The sequence below is a fragment of the Sorex fumeus genome, unplaced genomic scaffold, assembly GCF_029834395.1.
Source record: "Sorex fumeus unplaced genomic scaffold, SorFum_2.1 ptg000169l, whole genome shotgun sequence".
NCBI lineage: Eukaryota > Metazoa > Chordata > Mammalia > Eulipotyphla > Soricidae > Sorex > Sorex fumeus.
Genome location: NW_026606226.1, coordinates 9734324 through 9758641, shown reverse-complemented (window position 1 = coordinate 9758641; position 24318 = coordinate 9734324). Strand labels below are relative to the sequence as shown.

Sequence of the window (24318 nt, the reverse complement as noted above, 5' to 3'; positions counted from 1 at the left end):
CAGTTACAGGTACCTCCATCTGCAATCCCAAAGGGGACCGCAACCATTTAGCACACAGAACATAGTCTATCTTTAGGGTCTAGGAATATCAATACCATTACTTTATATGAAAAAACTTTTGAGAACTCCCAGACCCAGAAAATGACCTACTGTCTCTGTCACTGTCCTGTTGTTCATCAATTTGCTCGAGAGGGCCCAGTAATGTCTCCATTGTAGACTTGTTACTGTGTTTGGCATATTGAATATGTCACGGGTAGCTTGCCAGGCTTTGCTATGAGGACAAGATACTCTCGGTAGCTTGCTGGGCTCTCTGAGAGGGACGAAGGAATCGAACCTGGCTCGGCCGGGCTGGATGCACGCAAGGCAAACACCCTACTGCTGTGCTATCACTCCAGCCCTTTTTTGGGATTTTACCCCAGCACTCAGATCTGCTGAAAAGGCAACAATAGACAATTTGTTTTCTATTGCTGGTTATGAATAACATACGACGTCACGTGACTGCAGCAGTGGCCGCATGATTTTGAAATTCCGAAGTTTTAGCAATTAAATCTGGAGGGATTTCTGCCAAAGCCTGCTGGGTTCCGAGATTTGTTCCTGAGTCTCTTGGATCATGGCCGTTAAGCAGCTTGATCAGGAGCCAGAAAGGCTGTTCATGGGCGGCGACTCGGGGTCTCGTTGGGACGGGGAGGAAAGGGCCAGCTCCATCCCCATCCCGTGAGGCCCCACATGTCTCATCATTGTGGGCCCAAATCTGACTGTCCAATGGCTTCTGGCAGATGGCAGCCACCGAGCCGCCAAGGGGGAGCAGGTGGAGGGACAGCACCCTTTCCCCGCTGGGGTGGTCTGGTGACAGTAACTATAGTAACTAAATAATACCAAATGGAAACATCTTTCTTCCAGATAGCCAAAACTCTTTTTTTTTTTCCCCTTTATTTTATTTTATTTTTTTTAAAGTTGTAGATTTACAATTTTTTGTGCTTTGGTTTCAATTATACAATGATCAGATACCCATCCCTCCACCAGTGCCCATTTTCCACCACCATGGATAATATCCCTCCCACCCCCATCCCCCCATCCCCCAGTCTCTGTGGCAGGGCAATCCCCTGTGTTCTCTCTCTCCTTTTGGGTGTTGTGGTCTACAAAAGAGGCATTGAGTGGCAAACATGTTCAGTCCATAGTCTACTTTCGACATGCATCTCCCCTCCTGGGAGGATCCTCCAAACATCCTTTATTTGGTGCTCCCTTCTCTATCTGAATAGCCCTTTCCTCTAGGATACCCGGCTGGCCTCTAAGTTATGGAGTAATCCTCCTGGTGCTGATCTCAGCTCAGATAGCCAAAACTCTTGACTGATAAAAACTAAACTGGGATTTTTATCAGGCAATAAAAGATACCACGCAGTATTTTGGGCTGTACAGTATTTACAGGACTCCTAAGAGCATAACTCACCACTGTGTGAGGAGCTAGGACCTGAGTTTAATCACAGCACTGCATAAACCTACAAGCACCAGAGGGTGTGGCCCCAAACTCAAAAAAGTGGAGTAGTGAGGGGGGCTGGAGCGATAGCACAGTGGGTAGGGCATTTGTCTTGCATGTGGCCAACCCGGGTTTGATTCTCAGCATTCCATATGGTCCCCTGAGCACCGCCAGGGATAATTCCTGAGTGCAGAGCCAGGAGTAACCTCTGTGCATTGCCAGGTGTGACTCAAAAAGACCAAAAAAAAAAAAAAGTGGTGTAGTGAGATGCAAAAGCAGACTGTGCCAAAGAATGAAAGGTACATGAGAAAACAGGTGAACTTAGGAAAGTCCACATTTTAAAAAGAAAGCTGATATTTACGCAAGGTGACAGAAAAAGTAAGGTGGGGTTTAGGAAAGGGTGACTGTATATTAAAACATGAATTATGGGGGCAGGGGGTCAGAGACCATGAATCATGGGGGCAGGGGGGCAGTGAGAGAGCATCTGACTTCTGAACATAATGCAGAGCTTAATCCTAATCGTGATGCTACCTGGAATCCCTAGCATCACAACAAGTGCGCAACTTCTGGGCATCTACAAGTGCAAGCACCTGACCAGGTATGTGTGACTTCCAGTCATTACAAGCAGTGTCCACCCTGCCAAGTAAAGGTATAACTTTAAAATTAAAACAAGACAACGGATGTGGAGATCTTTAATTTTTGCACAATCTGAAATTTTTGGTAAGTGCACATTTTACTTTCAGAACATGAATGATCTGGGCAGGCATCTCTAAAGGCAAGCAAGAAATGCCAAGACTACAAAAAAAACCATTCACAATGGTTCTAAAGCAACAGGAGAGGAGGCACATGACTGATGAAAACGTAAAGCAAAGGGCAACGTCTAAGGTAAGAAACCGTGACTGGCCGGACAGTACAGGGATTAAGACTCTTATCCTGGGAAGACCCTGGTGTATTTGCGCACACCACAGAACAGTAACTTTAACCTATGGCTCCAATCCCCAGGAGAGAAATGACTGGACTTCCGACCATTTTTTTTTAGAAAGGAGGAATTTAAACAGCGCAGCGGGTTGATGAAGAGCAGTCACACACGGGTGTAAAACACTAGTTAAAAAAAAAAAATCCCATTACTATCTTTTAACTTTCTTGGGGAAGGGGGGGGCGGAGAGAAATTCCAGGGACCAAACCCAGATGCTCACCCATGAAGTGTGTGTGTGTCCCCCACTTAGCTCAATGACCAGCCCTCATAGTAAATCGCTTTAACACAGAGGGGGGCTTGCGGGCGGGGGCACGGCGATTCTACACCTTTTTCCAGACACTTATATATATATTTTTTTCCATGGTAACACCCAGACAGAGACTGGCGTGTGGGATCCAACGCCTCCTGGGCAGGGATGCTACTCAACAACACCCCTCCGTGCCCAGGGCGACAAACGGCTGAACGGGACCACCAGACGGCTGGAACGCACTGCGGGGGCACACGAAACGCAGCGAGGGGCACAGAGACCACCCAAGTCTGCGCCGTTATCACAAGACACCATCCAGGTCTCCTTTGGCCGGCCCCGCGCCGCGTCCCGGAACCCCAGAAGCCACAAGATACGCACAGATACACTTCGAGGTTAACCAACCAACCAACCAAGCAAGCAACCGTCGACGTGCAACTTCCAGGGCAAAGGCAACGGAGGGGGCAGAGCTCCCAAGAGCCCTGGAAACCCCGGCCCTCCGTGTCCCCCCAGGACGGGGTGGGTGGTGGCACCATCGTCACCCTCCGCTTCCTGCACGCTGCCCTCCGGGGCCCGGGCACCACTGCTCGCTCGGCACGCCCCACGCCCGCCGGAGCGCCCACCCACCCCGTGAAACGTGGCTCCCACGGGAAGTTCCTGCACGGACTTGGGGGCCCCCGGCACCACTCCCGGGGGGCGCCGCCTCCGACGTCCGGGATGCGCGTCGCGTCCTACGTGCCCCGCGGGTCCGCCCGGGGGGGATCCCGGTTCCCCCCGGGGGACGAGCAGCACCCGCGCCCACCCGCGCCCCGCGACGGGCAGGCTCCCCTCCCCCCCCCCCGGCCCCTTGCAGGGAGGCCGGGCGGGGGACACGTCCCCGCGGGGAGGGCACTTCCCGGGTGCCAGGTGCCAGGGTGACCAGAAACGGCCGTCGGCGGCTCCTCGGACCCCAGCCCCGCCGGCCCGTTCGCCTCCCCGCCCGAGTTCCAAGGGCGTTGGAGCGGGCCGAGCCACAAAGGCCGGGGCGGGGGGAGCGAGCGACGCCGTTCTGACCGGGGGTCCCCGACCTGACCGGGGGTGGGGGAGCTCAGGTGGCTGCAGAAGGCGGGGTCCGTGCGTCCGTCCGTCCGTCCTGCAGGCCCCGCGGACCCGCCGAGCCCCGGCTTCGGCTGTCCCTGCCCGCGCTTCTCCTCGGCCCCCGGCGGCGCGGGGCGGGCCCGGCCCGACACAAAGAGGCTCCCAGCGCCCGGGCCCGGGGCGACCGGGGCGACCGGGGCGACCGGGACGCGGGACCCCCCGCCCCCGCCCCCGCCCAGCCACCGGGCCCGCGGGTTCGGCGACCGGGCTGGGCCCGGGCCCGGCCCCTTTCCCGCGCGCGCGCGCGCCGCTTACCCAACACCAGCCGGGCTACGTCCGAGGGCAGCAACATGACCGAGGCCGCAGCGGGAAGCGCGACGAGGGGCGAGCGCGACGGACGAGCCAATTCCGCGACCGCTCCAGCGCAGCATCTCCCGGTCCCGGCGGCGGCGCCGAACCCGCGGCCGCTGGTCCCGCCTCTCCGGCTCGGCGCCGGCCAATGGCGGGCGCGCCAGGGAGAAAGGCGCCGAGAGAAATCCCGCCTCGGCGCGCCGGGCTCGCGACGTCACTTCCGGCCCCGGGGACGTGCCGGGCTGGGTGGGTGGGGCCGCGGCGGGCGAGGAGGCTCCCCATTGGCGGGCCAGGCGCAGGCGCAGGCGCAGGCGCGGCGCCCCAATGTTTTGGTGGCGCGAGTGCGTGGAGCCCGGGGCGGGGGGGGGAGCGAGCGCGGCTGCGTGCGCAGGGGCGGAGCGTGTCGGGGCGTCGGGTCGGCTCCGCCGCTTCCTCCGGCCCCCCGCGTGGCGTGGTCGCGCCGGGTTCGAACCGGAAGCGGGAATGCGGCGCGATTGCTGAGTGGTGCGGCTGCGATCGCGCGTGGAGCAGGGCTCGGAGCCGCAGCCACCGCCTCCCCCCCCCCCCCGCCGCGAGCCCCACTCGAGGCCCCGTGAGTCCTGCAGGAGGGGCGCGGCTGCAGCGCTGGGGCTCCCGCTCGCTTTGGCAATTGCAATCGCATCCCAGCTGTTTGCACCGTGGTGTCCCGTCCCCCCCCCCCCCCGAGGCGTCTTGCCTTCCCCCCCTTGCCTAAACTCACGCACTGCTCCAAGCATTTTTTTTTCTCTTCCTCTCGTCCATCCCTCTTTCCGATCCCCCCTTCCCTTCTTTTGTCTCCTGCCTTCTCCCAACTCCTAGAGAATTTCATTTAGCCTCGAATCTCGGCCCCCCGATCCGAAGGCTCTGCGTGCTTCCCTTCCCGGTAACATAGTAGGCTCCCATTTAACGAGGTGGTTGAGCTGCTGTGCCTCACCTTCCCTCCCCGTCGTTAGTGATCTTCATCAGGAAGCGTTTGCAGGGGCCTAAACTACACTTCGGTGTCCTGGAGGAACTGGAATGCTGACAGCAGCCCTGGGATTCCTGGTAACTCTCCTTGATCTGATTTCTTGCCTGTGGCGGGCGCTCTGAAACTGGTGGCTGCAGTTTTCACCAGGTACGCGTGAGTTAAGGGACTGTTAACGGTTCTTGGTGGTGAAATGTTACAGGCGAGTGCAGTGGAAGTTGACACGTGGGTGAGGTTCACTGGAAACTCAACCTGGGAGCATCGACTTAGGTTGGGGTGCTGCCCTTCCAGACTTTTTCAGAGGAATGGAAAATACTCTAAAGGCAACAAAAGCGTAGATAATGGTTCTTGCATCTCTAGAGTGAGTTCTGACCAATTCGGGCACTTTTTTAACACACTGAAGTCAGAGGAATGGGTGAGATCACACTGGGAGAAAACAGGAAGGGAAACAAGGGTGTTCTTCCAGGTGTGGGAAGAAATATTACAGATAGAAGAATAGAAGTGGTAGAATTGCTGACATTGATTTCCTGTTTCCAGGCACTGTTAGTTACATAAATCCTTACAATACCTAAATCTTTGAGTTAGGAACTACTGTCTCCTTCTCCTTATACCATTGAGAAAAAGGAGATTTAGAAAAAAGGTTAGACAGCTTGTAAGTTATGGTCCTAGGATTTAAACCTGTGCCATTTGGTTACAGAACCCACTTTCTTACCCTTCGAAAAGATGGCTTACCTAGACCAGCTATTTTTTTTTCAGGGCTGGAGGCATCACTGTCAAATTCTGCACATGGATATGGGTTGAGATTTTAAACATCGAATTTACCAATTCGCAGACTATTACTTAGGAAATATATATGTTCCCGTTCCCTGTGCAAGTAGAATCTGAGTAGTTCCTTTTTTTTTTTTTTCCTGTTTTTCTGGTTTGGTTTTTGGGCCACACCCAGCAGCACTGCTCAGGATTCACTCCTCATTCTGTGCTCAGGAATCACTCCTCTTGGAGCTCCGAGTTCAAGGATCACTCCTGGCAGGCTCTGGAACCAGAAGAGGTACTAGGGATCAAACCCTGGTCAGCTGTGTGCAAGTTAATTGCCTTTCCTGCTGTACTGTTTCTCCAGTCCTTGCTCACATGATCTGCATGCAGGAGACGTAGGCTCAGTTCCTGGCGCCATATATTCCTCTGCACATTGCTGGGAGCACCTCTGGGTATGGCCCCAAAGCACTACAAAATAAAGTTGGTTGAGATGCTTAGCTGTAGGCAAGGTTAACTAAGGTCTCATAGCTGTTACAAGAAGCATGGTGGTGGAAGTGTACAGTGCTGAAGGAACTGCTGTTGAAACATTAGATGACTGAAACCCAGTCATGAACAACTTTGTAACTGTGTATCTCACATGATTCAATTAAAAAAAAAAAAAGAAGACCCAAAAACAAAATAATAAACTGGAGCTCTACCAGATGACTTGGAGGATTTTCAAATGAGATATTACTGAGTGAGCAAAATAAGGATTTTAAGGAGAAAGGTGGACACACTAAGAGAAAAGTGCCTTGCTTTTCTTTCTTTTCTTTCTTTTTTTTAAAGAAGCCAATTTATGTAATTTATTTATTTATTTTTTTGTCTATTTTATTTTATTTATTTATTAAAAATTTTTTTAAATAGTGAGACATCATGAGGTACGGTTGCAGACTTACGCATTTTTATGCTTGGGTTTCAATTATACAATGATCAAATACCCGTCCCTCCACCAGTGCCCATTCCCCACCACCACGGATCCCAGTATCCCTCCCACCCCCCCATCCCACCCCCATCCCACCCTGTCTCTGTGGCAGGGCATTCCCCTCTGTTCTCTCTAACCTTTTGGGTGTTGTGGTTTGCAAAAGAAACATTGAGTGGCAATTGTGTTTGGTCTATAGTCTACTGTAATTTATTATTTTTTTCTTTTTTGGGTCACATCCGGCAATGCTCAGGGGTTACTCCTGGCTTTGCACTCACGAATTACTCCTGGCGGTGCTTGGGGGAGCATATGGGTTGCTGGGGATCGAACCCCGGGTCGGCCGTGTGCAAGGCAAATGCCTTACCCACTGTGCTATTGCTCCGGCCCCAGTCCCTTGCTTTTTTAGGGATCAAAGAAATCAAGCAAAAGTAGTTAGATGCCATTTTTCCCTAGAAGATTAGAAATGATCTTTTAAATTGATAACATCCATGGCCCAGATATGAAAAATTAAACATAACTGATGTCTTATGAGTATTGTTAGAATATTTTTGATGAATAGTTTGACAATATTTGAGAAAAATTTGGAATAGCTACTTTGAATAATCATGCAGAAATAATCATGCAGAAATCAAGCATCCATCATAAATATCAAGAAAACCTATGCTCAGAGAAATGCTACAAAGGTAAAGGGGGAAAAAAAGACATTTATGAAGCATAAGCAGAGTGATTTTTAAAAAATAATTTTCTTGGGGTTTGGAGTGATAGCACAGCAGGTAGGGCATTTGCCTTGCACACGGCCAACCCAGGTTCGATTCCCAGCATCCCATATGGTCCCCTGAGCATCGCCAGGAGTAATTCCTGAGTACATGAGCCAGGAGTAACCCCTGTGCATTGCCAGATGTGACACAAAAAGCAAAATAATAATAATAATAATAATAATTTTCTTTTTTAGTTGGTACCATATCCAGTGGGCTGAGGAGCTTAATCCTTGATGAAGGATGGATTAGGGTATACATGCAAAGTTGGGGATCAAAGCCGGGCATCTCTCATGTAAAGGTGTGCTTAGCCAGTTGAGCTGTCTTATCTTTCTTTAAAAAGAAAGAGTCCTGGGGCTGGAGCGATAGCACAGCAGGTGGGGCGTTTGCCTTGCATGCGACTGACCCAGGTTCGATTCCCAGCATCCCATATGGTCCCCCGAGCACCGCCTGGAGTAAGTCCTGAATGTATGAACCAGGAGGAACCCCTGTGCATCCCTGGATGTGACCCAAAAAAAAAAAAAAGAGTGCTTTTTAAATAGCTTAGATTCAAATCCTTTAGTGCTTTTATCTTTAGATTTGCCTGTCTTCTGTTTATCTTATCTGTTTGTTTCTGGGACACGTGATAGTGCTCGAGGACTCTTCCTGACATCCTGGCATTGGTACTGGAGGAACCAGAGACCAAATACGGGGCTCCTGATGCGCTCGTGCCCTTTGAGCCATCTTCACCTTTAATGTTATAACTTAACTGTCATGTTTCTTAGAAGCATCAAGATAGTAAATTATTCTGCGTTTTTTAAATTTTTTTTTTATATTCTGCGTTTTTCTTTTGCTACTGCAACCAGCACATTTGCACAATTGATTTTTAAGAAAATCTCGCTCAAGTATAGAAGGATTAAGAAAGATCATAGTATCTTTGATCACAGTGAACCTCCAGTTGCACAGTTAGGTCTAACCACACACTAATTCTAGATTGATTCTACAGTCTGAAATAACTATCTCTGTACTTTCTTACAGACAACGATGTGTATTCTGAAATTCTGAATCATGAACTTTGCACTTAATGATCTGCTTGTTTGCTGCCGACAACTCGAACATGACAAAGCTTCAGACCGGAGGGTAGAAAATCACTAAATTTAACCTCTCCTTGAAACAGGCACGTGACTGGTAGCCCATTATCATGTTCTTTTTCCATTTTCAGAAAGAAGTTGAACAATTTAAGCGTCTGATTCGAGATCCTAAAATTGTTCGAGATTTAGATCGGCATTCAGATACCAAACAAGGAAAATATTTGAATTGGGATGCTGTTTTTAGGTATTCCATTCTAATTCATTTACTCTTTTTTTGTTTTTCATCTGTCTGTTGCCGTAGTATGTTTCTGTGTATGCGAGTCTGATTTTCTTTTCTTCTCTTGTAGTTTTGTAATGCATGTGGTATTGGTGCTTAGTATTTAAAATGCAGTTTGGGGACTGGAGCGATAGCACAGTGGGTAGGGCATTTGCTGTGCATGAGGCTGACCCGAGTTGGTATTCCAGCATCCCATGTGGTCCCCTGAGCGCCACCAGGACTGGTTCCTGAGTGCAGAGCCAGGAGTAACCCCGTAACCCCTGTGTATTGCCGGGTGTGACCCAATAAGCAAAAAAAAAAAAAAAGAGAGAAAAATGCAGTTTGTTCTGTTTCTTTTCTTTTCTTTTTCTTTTTTGGAATAGAAAGATAGGCTTTTCTTTTGTAATTGAATCACTGAATTACAAACAAAGTGATTCATGATTCAGTTTCAAGTTTTCAGTGTTCCAACACCCCTCCCTTCACCAGTGTCCATTTTCCTCCAGTGTACCCAGTTTCCCTCTGTCCCTCAATCTGTCTTTTTCTTTGAAAGACAGATTCTGACATTCGAAAGTAGACATCATATAAATATTTCCAAAAAATGGCAAGTAATTTGTTCTGTTTTTTTTTTTTTTCTTTTTGGGTCATACCCGGCGATGCACAGGGGTTACTCCTGGCTCTGCCACTCAGGAATTACTCCTGGCGGTGCTCAGGGGGACCATATGGAATGCTGGGTATCGAACCCGGGTCAGCCGTGTACAAGTCAAACGCCCGACCCGCTGTGCTATCACTCCAGCCCCTGTTCTGTTTCATTTTTTAGAGAGGAGGCATACCTGGTGATTGAAGGTTAGGGTATGTGCTCAGTTCAGTTCTCAATTACTCCCAGAGGTTCTCAACAACAATTCCTGTTGTCATACATGTGCTCCAATTCTTGGGCTATCTCCCTGGCCCTTGAAACATCATTTAAAAAGGATATTCACAATCAATCACAACCATCCTGTTATTCGTCAATTGCCTCGAGCAGGCCCCAGTAACGTCTCCTTTGTCCTAGCCCTGAGATTTTTTTAAAAGTGCCATATTCAAGGCTCTTTCAGTGTTAGGAGAATGAGACCCATCATTGTTACTGGTATTTGACATATTGGGTTCGCCACGGGGAGTTTGCCAGACTCTGCCGTGTGGGCAGGTTACATTCGGTAGTCTGCCAGTTTGTCCAAAGTAGGAATGAGATGATAAGATGTCGCGTGGCCGCAAATGTGGCTGCGCGCTTCTGGGAGCTGGGTTTTATAGTCTCTGAGTCTTGGCCGCTGATGGGATTACATGGCGCCAGGGGACCAGTTGGTGGGTGTGACTCCCGCCTACTGGAATTTGGAGGATCTGGGTGGAGGATGCTCAGCCCCGATCCAAGTAGGCTTGGAGATCTCAGCCCCGGGACCCGCGTGCCTTTGTTCCTCTGCCGGTACCATCATGTGTGCGGAGAGTGGTCTCAGCATGGTGGTGGCTGGTTCTGGAGGTCTTTGGCTGCTGGAGTCCTGGTCGGGGCGGGAAGGAAAACTCAACCCGCTCCCCTCCAAGCGGCCCCGGCGAGAACAGCCATGCGTGGGGGCAGGAGACTCTGCGCTGTTCTCTTCCGGGAGCTGGGTTAAAAAGGATATTAATGTAGGAAAAGTTTAACGCTCTTTTGGGGAGTCATCTGGAAGTACTGATGGCTTACTACTGGCTCTGCATTCAGGGATCATTCCTGATGGGGTGTTCGGGGTCCATAGGGATGCTGGGGATCAGACCCAAGTCAGCCATGTGCAAGGCAAACGCCCTACCCACTGTACTATCTCTCCCACTCCCACCCCAAAGTTAAAAGTTTTTAATCATGTGTTCAATAAAAGTCTCAGACATATCGCATTCAAGATTAAGAAGATTTTTTTATAAGTTCATAATCCTTCAAGTTAGAGAGCAAATTTAGTTATAAATGCTTAATACTTGGACATCTTCAAGTATTACTCTAGGTAACTGTCACACCTTAAATGATAATAAAACTGTAGGAAATTAGGATAATTACATATGGATGCAGTTATAAAAGCAAAATGCTGACATTAGAAAGATGAGAATGACAAACAGAACTGATGCTTTACGACATAATTTTCTACTGTGGATTCCATCTATAGTAGATACAGAGTGCAAGATACAGGAAAAAATTGAGATTTTTTTTTCAATGCTAGGAATCAACCCTATCCCTTAGTCATGAAAGGCAAGTGCTTGACTACTGAACTACATCCCTAACCCCTATTTTTAAATTTATGTAGGCTACTGCAAAACTGAAAATAACATTTTCAGTTGAGAGGAAATGTGAACATATACTTGTTCCTTTTTTATAGTTAGCTCCTGTTGGTACAGTGTGACTCTATGGATGGACATAACAGCTTTTTACGGGAAAAAGCTGTTCCTTGTCCTTTGGTCACTCATTTTGTTTATCAAAGTGACAGCTGTTAACTAAAGGAAGGTACTGTGTTTCTAAAACTGACCAGCTTGGCAGAATAATGCATTTGGGATTCCCAGCTGGTTCAGTCCGGAGCTACTGGGTGGGATTTAGGCCGCAAGAGATTTGTTTCCCTGAAGCTTGATGGCAGAAAAGCCGTTCCTTCTGATGACATGAGAGCTCTCTGAAGCTCTCCTGATCAAGCGTGCAGTGGGTTTCTAAATTTTCTTTCTGTTTTCGTGAAGATTTTTACAGAAATACATCCAGAAAGAAACAGAATGTCTCAGAACAGCAAAACCGAATGTGTCAACCTCAGCACAAGCATCCAGGCAGAAAAAGAAACAGGAAATCAGCAGCTTGGTCAAATATTTCATCAAATGTGCAAATGAAAGTAAGTGATGTGTTGTATAAATAAATGACTTAAAAGCTCACAGTTGTATGAGTTTGCTCTGCATACAGTGAAATACAAGATGCATGCCCACTAATTTCAGGTATATGTGGTGATTTTTAATACTTCAGATATTAATAATATTTGGAGAATTTATAGCATGGGATAGAATCTCTGGAAAAAATTCAAACTTTTTTGAAATTAACGTTTGTCTTGGATCCCTTCTGTATATATTCCTAGCACTTCGGTAGCTTTACTGTTTAATTTGCCTTTTAAACTTTATCTTCTCTCTTTGAGGGGCTTTACTGGTAGATACAATATGTCTGTTTCTATCTGCCTTCTGAGACAACACAAAAAAATCATAACTGCTGTTTTCAGGTTGACATCCTTTGGTCTATCTGAAGACAACTATGAGGCTCTTAGTTCTCCAAGTTAAATAGACTTCCTTCTTTTCAACTTACACAACCTGGTTTTTATGTCACTCCCTTCTCTGTAGTCTGTCTTTTTCAGAAAGTAAAACTCACAGAAATGTTCTGACTGGTGCTGAGTGGGTTGTTACCTCTCTCATTCTATATACTTCAATTCTGAGACCGTGGCTTTCTTGGCACTCAGAACCCATGCTCCATTTTTCTGTCTTGGGGTGGGTCAGTGATCAAGCTTACTCCTGTTTCTGCACTCGTGGATCGCTCAAATCCTGGTGGGTTTGAGGGACCATATGGGATGCTGGGGATGGAATCTGGGTCAGCTGAGTGCAAGACAACTCTGTACTGTTGCTCTAGTCTCAAGATCAGTACAACACTGTACTGTTGCTCCAGCCTCTTTTGAAGCAAAGAGATAGAACGTGAGGTAAGCCACTTGTCTTGCACGCATCCACATCAGCTGTGACCCTGGGTCATTCCTGGGCACCATCAGAAGTGATGCCTGAGCAGGGGTAAGTCTGTGCCCTGGGTGTGACGCAACACCCCCTCCCCCACAGCAATTTGCCTTTATGTCAGAAGAATATGATTTTGGTATTTTTATTTGAAACTTTCTTTCCAGTTTGATTTTTGTCACTTTATAGCTTTCATTTCAGAATAAAGCCAGGGAGCAGCTATCACGTTACTTCCCCCACCCCCAAAGGGTTGGTAGAGTGAGGAGAATTTAAGTACATGTCTAGACTCTACTAGACTCGCTTAGCTTGGCATCCAAGGTATGATGAAAGAAACAGATTGGGGAAAAAAGGCAGCTGGGAAGAACAAGTAAGTCAATATTGTCCATTCGTTTATCCTAGCATTTCTCTGTTTCTGCGCAGACAAAGCAGAGATGGAGTCTAGAAAACCCAGCTGTGGAAAATGTTAAATTCCACAAGATTCCTTAAAGTCTCTGCTGGCAACTTAGCTACTCTTTTGAATAGGTTATCTTTTTTGTTGTTGTTGTTGTTTGTTTTTTAAAGGATACAGAATGAGTTCTTAAGCATTTCTCAAATTTGTGAGAGGAAGGAAATGTATTGCATTATGGCCAGAGGAAAAATAGCATTTCATCCTGATATTTATGTAGTTGCTTAGTCATTAAGTATCTGATACGTAGGAAGTTGCTGAATTCTAAGGACTATGAGAGAGAGGTACACAGGATGTTACAGCAGCAGATCTTTTTTTTTTTGTCTAATTTTTTTTTAACCTTTTTATTGAATCACTCTGAGATAGACCCTTACAAAGCTGTTCATGATTAGGTTTTATTCATACAGTATTCCTGCATCCATCCCTTCATCAGTGTACATTTCCCAGCACCAGTGTCCTCAGATTCCCTCCATCACCCCCCCACCCCCTGCCTGCCTCTATGGGAGGTACTTTTCTTATCTGTCTGTCTTTCTTTCTCTCTCTCTCCTTTTGGGCATTGTGATTTGCAGAATTGATCCTGAACGGTTATGAAGAATATCCCTTTACCTACTTTTAACACTCAGATCTTGTCCTGCGTGATCATCCCCTGCTATTATTGTCTTATTGATCTCTTCTATATCTTACCTACCCTCAGTCCCACACACACACTTGTGGTTAGTTCCAACCATTCTCCAGTCTTCCTAGCCCCTGTTTTCCCTGGCCATGGATATTAGTTTTCTACTATATATATATATTTTTATATACCATAAATGAATGAATGCAGTCATTCTATATCTGTCCCTCTCCTTTTGACTCATTTCTCACTGCGTGTCCATCCATTTATAGACAAATTTCATGACTTCATTTTTCTTAACAGCTGCATAGTATTCCATTGTGTAGATGATGAGGGCAGATCTTAAGGCTGAATTCTATCCTTGGCCTGATACCTTAAAGTACTGCATAAGCCAGCAGTAATAATGATTTTACATTTACAGCAGAGCTGTCGTTTCTGGTTTTGAGACCACACCTGGCAGTGCTCAGGGTGGTATTGACACAGGTCCTGCCGACAAAGCTTGAACACTTTCAGCTAGCTCCCCTGCCTGAGTTTAATACATGTTTTGTTTAGGGCTATATCTGGCAGTGCTCAGGCTTGACTCCTGGAGGGCCTTGGAGGATCATATATGATGCTGGGAATTGAACCCAGGTCTGCCATATGTCAATCAAGCACCCTACCTGCTGTACTATCTACGGCCCCAGTACTAATTTTGACAGTCTCATAAGAAAATCCTGAACTATATTCATCTATATATAGACTATATACATATATGTGTATATATAGAAAGTGAGTTGTACCCCCTGCTCATAACAAAAATGCAATGTTTAGATTATGTCACTATTGAAACATAATAAATTTCTTTTAAATATATAAATTATTTGGAAAATAATGTCAAAATTATTGAAATAAAATTTCAGCTGCAACATCCATATTCTTTGTTGGAGATGGGAATTACACACATTCTTAAGACACTTTCGTTACATCAAGAATCTTTCTAAGGCGAGAGAGATAGTATAAGGTGCTTGCCTTGCATGTGGCTAACCCCAATTAGATCCCTGCTACTATCTGGTTCCCTGAGTACCGCCAGGAGAGACACTTGAGCACAGAACCAGGAGTAACCCCCAAACACCCACACATATGGCCCGACCCCCAAAAACAACAAAATATACCCATTAATGCATAATTTAAGGACTTCTAATAAATAGATGAAGCTGCAATGATTTCTGCTGTTCGTATAACTATAGCACAGCGGGTAGGGCATTTGCCTTGCATGCGGCCGACTAGGTCAGCCCAGGTTTGATTCCTCCGCTCCTCTCGGAGAGCCCAGCAAGCTACCGAGACCCGCACGGCAAAGCTTGGCAAGCTACCCATGACGTATTCGATATACCAAACACAGTAACAACAAGTCTCACAATGGAGACGTTACTGGGCCTGCTCCAGCAAATCGATGAACAACGGGAGGACAGTGCTACAGTGCATATTTATATGTTATATATACCAGTACAGGACTTGGAATTAATTTTGCATTCCAAATAGCTATCTTTTTAATATTATTCTAGTTCAATAAAATGTGACAAAAAGCTTTGATTTTTTTTTTTTTTTTTTTTTGCTTTTTGGGTCATATCCAGTGATGCTGAGGGGTTACTCCTGACTCTGCACTCAGGAATCACTCCTGGTGGTGCTTGGGGAATGTTATGGGATGCTGGGAATCAAACCCAGATTGGCCGAGTGCAAAGCAAACGCCCTACCCGCTGTGCTATTGCTCCAATCCCAAGCTTTGAGTTATTTAACAGATTAATAATAATGCCATTAGTTGTGAATTCCTGAGGGCAGAATGGACAATAGCTTTTGTACATATCCCAGCACAGATCAGTAGGTGGGGAACCAGGAACCAAACCCAGATGTCCTGCCTGCAGTGCTGAATGTGCTTCAGCCCTCTGAGCTGCCTCTCTGACCCCTATTCTTGGCTTTGGACTCCCTTCTGTGTCTAGCTCATGAAAAAAGCCCTAGACAATATATTTATGAGTGTTCGTGTGGTACAATAGCGCTATTTCCAAATACAGGTGACAGGCTGATTTTTGCCTCTTTGCTAACCCTTGCTCTATGATAATGTGCTTAGGTAATAATAATTTCCCAATTGGTATTGATATAGTTGCCATACCAGGTGTACTTAATTTATCTTTGAGTTATATATGATTCATATGTTCATTTCTCCACAGGAGCACCAAGATTAAAGTGTCAAGATCTCTTGAATTACATTATGGATATGGTTAAAGATGCAGCTCACGGTACCATTTACGGAGCCGACTATAGCAACATACTGCTCAAAGACATTCTTTCAGTGAGAAAATACTGGTGTGAAATATCTCAGCAGCAGTGGCTGGGTATGTTTTGAAGTTTGTTGTTTGAGATTTTGTTTTTATTGTGGGAAATGAAAGTTCATTAGAAAAGTATTGTCTGTATCTTCCTTCGCTGTCCCGTCCGCAAAAGAACTCACATTTTAGTAGTGCTCCAGAGAAGTGACCTGATGAGAAAATCGGACCTTTAGCTTTCATTTATTATGTTCTTCCTAGTAATCCGCACTTTCAATGTACAAGGTCCTTGCTGTCAGGACTGAAATTATAGATCAAATGGTTCCATCATTGTCCTAAAGGAATTAACAAGTATCGAGAAACCAACAAATAAATATAAAACCAAACTGGCCATGCTGTGTGGTTGAGGCGTTTCAGTTCAGTAGATTCATCATTATTAAGAGCAACTCAGTCGTGATTCAGGTAGATGTAAGAAAAATCATCAGAGGGGCTGGAGCGATAGTATAGCAGGTAGGGCGTTTGCCTTGCACGCGGCCGACCCGGCTTCGATTCCCAGCATCCCATATGGTCCCCTGAGCACCGCCAGGAGTAATTCCTGAGTGCAGAGCCAGGAGTAACCCCTGAGCATCACCGGGTGTGACCCAAAAAGGCAAAAAATAAAAAGGTTTGGATTTTTCCGCTTTTCCCCAGTAACACGGCTCGCTCATGTCACACTATTCCATGTCACACTGCCTTTGGGACTGGGGGACTCGTTGCAAAAATGAAGGAATCCTGGCTGCTGTCACTGCTGTGGGAAATCATTTTCTCAGATCAGAAATCTCCTGCCTTTCGTTCACATCCCTGCAATTGGACTGCTATTGTGTTAGGTCCCATTATAGTGGCAGACTCTCTCAGGTCCTCTTGGTTCTTGACAGGCTCTGCATGCATTAATCACACAGCATGAGAGCAGAATACAGCCCATCTTTGGAGAGGACACTGTCGGCGCTTCAGTGCAGCAGGAAAAACATCCAAGAGAAAGTAACTAACTCTTGGACCTCAGGCTCTGAAGCTCAGGCTTGTCTCTCCCTGAAGGCCACTCAGAGAAAATAAAATGCTGATGCAGTCCCCTTACTGCAGTCAGGCATGGTGGTTCTAAGGATAACTTTTTATCCTTTGGGGGATTATTACTAAAGTTCCATGATTTGTTGGGGTTTTGTTGTTGTTGTTAACAAGTGTTTTGCTTTTTTCAGAACTGTTCTCGGTATACTTCAGGCTGTACCTCAAACCTTCACCAGATATTAATAGAATTTTAGTGGCTAGAATAATTCAGGCTGTGGCCAAAGGATGCTGTTCACAAACTGATGGATTGAATCCCAAATACTTGGATGCTTTTTCCAAGGCTGTTCAGCATGCAAGGTAATCTAAGCTCTTCTTTATTTGATTTTTATTGAAAATTCATTCGAACTTCTTTTTTTTTTTTTTCATTTTGGGTCATATCCAGCGATACACAGGGGTTACTCCGGGCTCATGCACTCAGGCATTACTCCTGGCATTGCTCGGAGGACCATATGGGATGCTGGGAATCGAACCCGGGTCGGCGCGTGCAAGGCAAACACTCTACCCACTGTGCTATTGCTCCAGCCCCTCATTTGGACTTCTTATAAGACCATGTTGGGGCTGGAGCTATAGTACAGCAGGTACTGCATTTGCCTTGCACGCGGCCGACCTGGGTTCGCCCTGTACATCACTGGGTGTGACCCCTCCAGAAAAATAATAATAATGATAATTTTAAAAAGCACCTCATAAGATGAGGCCATTAATTTTTTTTAAAGACTATTAGCTCTAGTAACTTAATCTACTACCACTACCAATTCTTTTTTCTTTCTTCCTTTTTTTTTCCTCTCTTTATTGGTTTTTGGGTCATATCCACTGGTCCTTAGGGCTTACTACTGGCTTTTCACTCAGAGATCACTCCTGGAGGGTTTTGGGTGACCTTATGGGGTACCAGGGATTGAAACTGGGTCGGCCACATGCAAGGCAAGCACCCTGCCCAATGTATATTACTCTGGCCCCCAAAATACTACCAATTCTTAAAAACCGTTGGCTGATTTTAATTGTAGAGGCCCAAAGAAAGTGTCAGACCCCACTCTTTTCTCAAATGTTATGCAGAGCATAAAATATTCTGAAGTAGAAAACTTGTCCTCTACGGGCCCAAGGGATGGCTGAGCTGCTGAAAGCACCTGCCATCCAAGCCTGAGGCCATGAGTTTGATGGCTGATGCTTCCTGCATTTGCCGAGTATCGTCTTGGCAAATCTGATCTCTAAACCAATACTGTTGGAACAAAACGTATGAACAGTCATAAAATGTACAGCCGCTAGCCAGCGTCACAAATTAAAAAATGTCCGAGCACTGCACTCAGCCTGAGCATGTGTGTGAGCACCACCGCGACCCCTGGGGAGTACCAGAATGTGCACAAACAACGGAGTATGGCCCCACAACCGGGGACTCAGAACCTCCAGTACCCATCCCTCCACCCTTTGTTTTAGCTTTTGGGGTTCCACCCAGCGGTGCGTGGGATCTCTGCTGGAAAGACTTGGGGGAACCATGTCATGTCAAGGAATGAAGTACCCCTTGGCCCCTCGCTTCCTTTTTTTTTTTTATTTTCCTGCAGTGCCTGGGGTTGAAGTCAGGCCTCCTGCATGCAAGGCAGACATTTTACTACTGAACCAAATCTCTGGCCCTTGTTTTTCCCATATTTGAAGAAAGAAGTGATGATCTAAGTATAAAATCAGAATATATTTGGAAGTATCAATAGTTTATATTTGTGTTGCATAACCTAGATTAAAATGTGAAACATTGGGGCCGGAGCAATAGCACAGCGGGTAGGGCATTTACTTTGCATGCAGCCGACCCAGGTTCGATTCCCAGCATCCCATATGGTCCCCCAAGCACCGCCAGGAGTAATTCCTGAGTGCAGAGCCAGGAGTAACCCCTGAGCATGGGTTGGGCATGACCCAAAAAGCAAAAAAAAAAAAGTGATACATTTTATAAGTTGTAGTTATTACAAATGATCTAGAAAATGGTTCAGCAACCAGAAGAGCTAAAGTGGTCTTTTAGCATCAAATGATTGGGGTTGGGGTTTTGTTAACTGTGTAGGACTCCCATGAATTTTTTTTAACTAAGGCTGCTTTACATGAAATTCAGAGTTTTTTTTTTTTTTAAGAATTATTAGTTTTTTGGCTGGAGTGATAGCGCAGCAGGTAGGGCATTTGACTTGCACGCAGCTGACCCGGGTTCGATTCCCAGCATCCCATATGGTCCCCTGAGCACCACTAAGAGTAACTCCTGAATGCAGAGCCAGGGGTAACCCCTGAGCATCACTGGGTATGACCCAGAAAGCAAAAAAAAAAAAAAAAAAAAAGAATTATTAGTTTTTTTTATTTTTTGGATTTTTGGGTCACACCAGGCAATGCTCAGGGATTACTCCTGGGTCTGCGTTCAGGAATTACTCCTGGAAGTTCTCAGGGGACCATGGGATGATAGGGATCAACCCCAGGTCAGCTGAGTGCAAAGGAAATGCCCTACCCGCTGTATTATTGTTCTGGCCCCGGTTTGGGGTTTTTTGAGCATGCATCGTCACAGTTGCTTCAGGTTGTAAAGTCCTCCAGGTCACCCTCATCGTGCCCATCTGAGCTCGATTCTTTTCTGTTGCAGACAAGACACAAGCTGTGCAGGGCTGAGTCATATCTTAGCTGCGCTTACCATCTGTGTCAAGACACTGGCTGTTAACTTTCGAATTCGAGTATGTGAATTAGGAGATGAAATCCTTCCCACGTTGCTTTATATCTGGACTCAACAGAAAATTAAGGACCCCGTAAAGGAAGTGATTATTGAATTATTTCAACTGCAGATTTACATCCACCATCCCAAAGGAGCCAAAACCCAAGAAAACGGTATCAAGAAAGACTGACTTTTTCACATTTGCCTTTTGGGATATGGAAGTTCAACTCTGAAGTCTGTGTTGTATAGGAGGCAGTGACCTTCCTCCCTGGGAGGGCTGTGCATAATAGTGATGTGATTAGTCACTGATGTATTTTCCATGCGTGTTTTAGAAGTTGAAGGTCTGCCTTCCCACTGCAGTGCGGTACTGGGTATTGTGAAGAGTATAGGCAACAGTGACTACGTTCCCTGGAGAATCTTACTATGCAGCAATAATTAGCTACTGAGAGGTGGGCAGGGCTCTTGCCTTGCGTGTAGCTCACCTGGTTTGATCCCCAGCACCCTTTCTAGTGCTCCTGGCAGCACCAGGAGTGCAGAGCCAGGAGCAAACCCTGAGCACAGCTGGGTGTGGCCCCCAAATAACCAAACAAATCAGTGAAGACAGTCAGATCACAGTGTCCGAGGAAGAGACTTAGTTTTGTAGGCACATGAGATGGGAACGGGAAATGATACCCTAAACCTTAACCTTCTGCCAAGCTCTCTCTAGGAAAACCAGCATTGAATGGCTTATCTTTCCTTGATTCCATTGTACTTGTATTTCACTTCGAGGGAATTGCCTGATCTAGTACTTGATTCAGGAGTGAAGAACATTATTAAATACAACTGGAACTGAATGAGTTTCCTCACACTGTTTGCCTTTAGCGTTAACTAGCCTTTGGACCAACTTATCGGGGCTCTATAATGACCATATTAATAAAGAGTGCTGCATTGAGGAATAGCAGCTAAAACAGAAAAACTATAGTACCAGGTTTCTAATCAAAGATCAAGTATCTGTTCCACAGGCTTTTCTGGTCTATGTCATTAAGTGTATTTGTAGCTCATGAAGCCCCTTTATCAAGGAACGGTAACTTTCTGCAGTTTCACATCCTTTACGTATTGGAAATCAGGCTTATTAGGAGGTTGTATCAGAAGTGTGAATATAGTTTTCTGTTATGTTAGTAATTTTTTTATTTGTCTTTGTTTTTTGGGTCACACTAGCAATAATTAGTGGTTATTCATTGCTTTGCCCTCAGAAACCACTCCTGGCAGTGCAGGGGGACTCTGTGGGGGGCCAGGGATTGAACCCAGGTCAGCTGCATACAAGGCAAATGCCCTACCCACTGTACAAATGCACCAATCCCTATGTTATAGATTTTATGGTACCTTATTTGTGGGAAATAACACAGTTATTCCCCAAACTAGTATTAGGAGTATTATGATACTACTATGTGGTAGCAGAAGTGACTCATAGGAATATTATATTCATATTTTTATGGCATCATCAATTTTAGTTGGACTTCAGTTAATTGGAGCCTGTCTAGGGAAAGATGTCTGGGATGATAAATACAGAAACATTATTGGCACATTTTAAAAGGAACTGGTGGGGCTGGAGCGATGGCACAGCGGGTAGGGCATTTGCCTTGCACGCAGCCAACATGACCGACACAGGTTCGATTCCCAGCACCCCATATGGTCCCCTGAGCACCGCCAGGAGCAATTCCTGAGTGCATGAGCCAGGAATAACCCCTAAGCATCACTGGGTGTGACCCAAAAAGCAAAAAAAAAAAAAGGAACTGGTATTTTGGTTTTGTTTGTCCCTATAAATGTTTTTGTCTTAGGTAAATGAAGATTCTGTTGATCCTTATATGAAAGTGGAATCATGTTAATTTCATTTTTCCCCAGGTAGAGATAAAATAAGAATATAGAATTTTGAGTTGATGGGACTGGAGAGATAGTAGTGGGTAGGGTGCTTGCCTTGCATGCACCCAGGTTCAATCCCTTGAGCCTTCCAGGAGCAATCTCTCAGTGCAGAGGCAGGAGTAATCACTGAGGACAGTGGGGTATGGCCCCAATATTAAAAAAAAATGAAATTTTTAGTTAAAGAAAGTTAAATTAGGATATAGAAGAATTTCAACCAATACTATTAACTGTGAAAGGGACAGATATGAAATAGAGCCTGTCAAGGATGTTGGCAGAGGAGACTTAAGCGCTGAATCAAAGATTAGACCAGGTGTATTTTAGTGTTCTTTTTCCCTGAATAGACAGATAGTTCTGTGTGTGTGTTTGTGTGTGTGTGTATGTGTGTGTGTGTGTGTGTGTGCAAATATGTGTATAATTTTTCTTTCTGGTTTTTTTTTCAGGTGCTTTTGAATCAAGAAAATGGAAAAGCATCTTATACAACTTATATGATCTATTAGTTAATGAGATAAGTAATTTTGGAAGTCGAGGAAAATATTCCTCGGGAACTCGCAATATTTCTGTCAAGGAAAACTTGATAGAATTGATGGCAGACGTTTGTCACCAGGTACAGTGAGCCTTCTTACATCTTGAAACTTCCCATTTTCCGACTATGAGGATCTTGAAACCTGTAAAATTACTGTTCTTTTCCAAATATTGTAACTATCTGTATTACCCTTCTAACATTTCTTCTGTCACACAACTATTACTACTGTTTAATTCCAGAATACTCTCATCACCCCCAAACACACTTCAAACCTCTTATCAATCAGTTCCCCAATTCTCTGCATCTTCCAGTTCCTGCCAGTGAATTCTGTGTCTTCAGTTTCCTCTTTGGGATTTTTCAGATAAATGGAATCATACTGGGCTGAAGCGATAGCACAGCGGGTAAGGCATTTGTCTTGCACACGGCCAACCCGGCCAACTCGGCCTACCTGAGTTCGATTCCTTCGCCCCTCTCAGAGAGCCCAGCAAGCTACCGAGAGTATCTGGCCCACACGGCAAAGCCTGGCAAGCTCCCCGTGGCATATTCAATATGCCAAACACAGTAACAACAAGTCTCACAATGAGACGTTACTGGGCCCGCTCGAGCAAATCAATGAACAATGGGAGGACAGTGCTACAGTGCTACAGTTTTTTCTTTGGGATTTTTCAGATAAATGGAATCATACAGTATATAAGCTTGACTCACTGGACATGTTTTCAAGCATCATTCATAAATCAGCATTTCACCCTCTTTTTACAGTTATATGGGTTGAAGTGAGAAATGGGTAAAGACTTTTTTCATATCCATTTATCAGTTGACAGCTTAATGGTTTTTTTTTTTTTTTTGCTTTTTGGGTCACACCTGGCGATGCACAGGGGTTACTCCTGGTTCTGCACTCAGGAGTTACTCCTGGCGGTGCTCAGGGAACCATATGGGATGCTGGGAATCGAACCCGGGTTGGCTGCATGCAAGGCAAATGCCCTACCCGCTGTGCTATCTCTCCAGCCCCAACAGCTTAATGTTTAAATAAAAATTTTCTCCCCAGAGATTTAACATCCTAAAAAATACTTTTTACTTGCTGCTAACGATTTAATGTATTTTGGTTTTATGCAAAGTGTGTGTTAGTCATATAAATTGTTAGTTTCTTATTATATTTCTATGTTTACATTTTCCTGTAATGTATTACTCTGGCTTTGTCCACTACCTGTACTTGTGGAGAAAGTTTCCCAGCTTCTGCCGCATCTGCCAGCACTGCTGCTCTTCTCTCTTTGAGGTCTTCCTTGATCGCATCTCTGCACTGCTTTGCGAGCTCGAACGTTCGCTTGCGGTTGCCTGAGGCTTGCGCCAAGCCACGTTGGCAAATGAGTTCGAGAGTTTTCGAAGACAGTTGTCTTTTTTGTGGCTATCTCTCTCTCGGCGTTCCTCGCACAATCATGGAGGTGCTGAACCAGTCGATCGTATTCCTCGTCAATGTTGTCAACGGTGGCATCTTCCCATGTTTCGGCAGTAGTACCAAAGAGCTCCCAGTTGGTGGACGTTCTGGGAGTTCGCTTCTTAAACTTTGCAGCCCTTTCTCCCCGCTCTGTGAAGTAGAATTTTGCATGAAGGAGACAGTGGTCCAGTCCCATTTGGAATTTTGGGACAACAGCAACATCAATCAGGCAGAATCATCAATTGAATATGATGTGGTCAGTTTCGTTGTGGAAACGTCTACCAGGAGACTCCCATATCCAATGTTTAGATTCGGCCTTCTGGAATTGCGAGTTACCATGGATGGTCTTGGTGGACATGATGAACTCAGACAGTCTCTCACCCTGTTTGTTCCATTCTAAACCATGGGTCCTGATGTGAAGTTCTTCGGCTGATCTTCTCTGTCCTATCTTAGCATTGAAATCACCAACAGTGATCTTGTAGAAGGTGTGGTTTTTCTTTATACATCTTCTTCAGCTCCATGTAGAACTCAATTTCTCCTTCATAATAATTGGATGTTGGTGCATAGACGACGATAGAAACTGCTGGCAGTGAGCCACATCTATTCAAGTGTAATCGTCCGAATCAGGTTGTTAGGCATTCAAATGAATCAGTGTTTATGGCCAAGTTTGTGTTGACAAGGACACCGACACCACTGACACCTCTTTTGTTGCATGTTCCACGGAACAGTTCTT

At 45.7% G+C, this 24318-nt stretch overlaps 2 protein-coding genes across 3 annotated transcripts in view; one reads left to right on the top strand and one right to left on the bottom strand.

The window, feature by feature from the left end:
* LOC130016933 (protein NPAT) overlaps positions 1–4233 on the bottom strand; it is a 46752-nt gene extending 42519 nt beyond the window's left edge. The window contains exon 1 of the mRNA XM_056107667.1: positions 4087–4233. Coding sequence (XP_055963642.1) covers positions 4087–4123 — 37 coding nt within the window. The 5' untranslated portion in view covers positions 4124–4233. The remainder of the gene's footprint in view (positions 1–4086) is intronic.
* A 936-nt stretch (positions 4234–5169) lies between these two features.
* Positions 5170–24318, top strand: part of ATM (ATM serine/threonine kinase) — a 115932-nt gene continuing 96783 nt past the window's right edge. Inside the window, exons 1-8 of one of the 2 annotated variants that reach the window (XM_056107616.1) lie at positions 5170–5254; positions 8585–8686; positions 8769–8881; positions 11606–11751; positions 15879–16043; positions 17201–17366; positions 19666–19904; positions 22071–22234. In XM_056107616.1, coding sequence (XP_055963591.1) covers positions 8615–8686; positions 8769–8881; positions 11606–11751; positions 15879–16043; positions 17201–17366; positions 19666–19904; positions 22071–22234 — 1065 coding nt within the window. In that variant the 5' untranslated portion in view covers positions 5170–5254; positions 8585–8614. Of the gene's footprint in view, positions 5255–8584; positions 8687–8768; positions 8882–11605; positions 11760–15878; positions 16044–17200; positions 17367–19665; positions 19905–22070; positions 22235–24318 lie in introns of those variants that run through there. The other variant, XM_056107617.1, reaches the window with a different exon arrangement.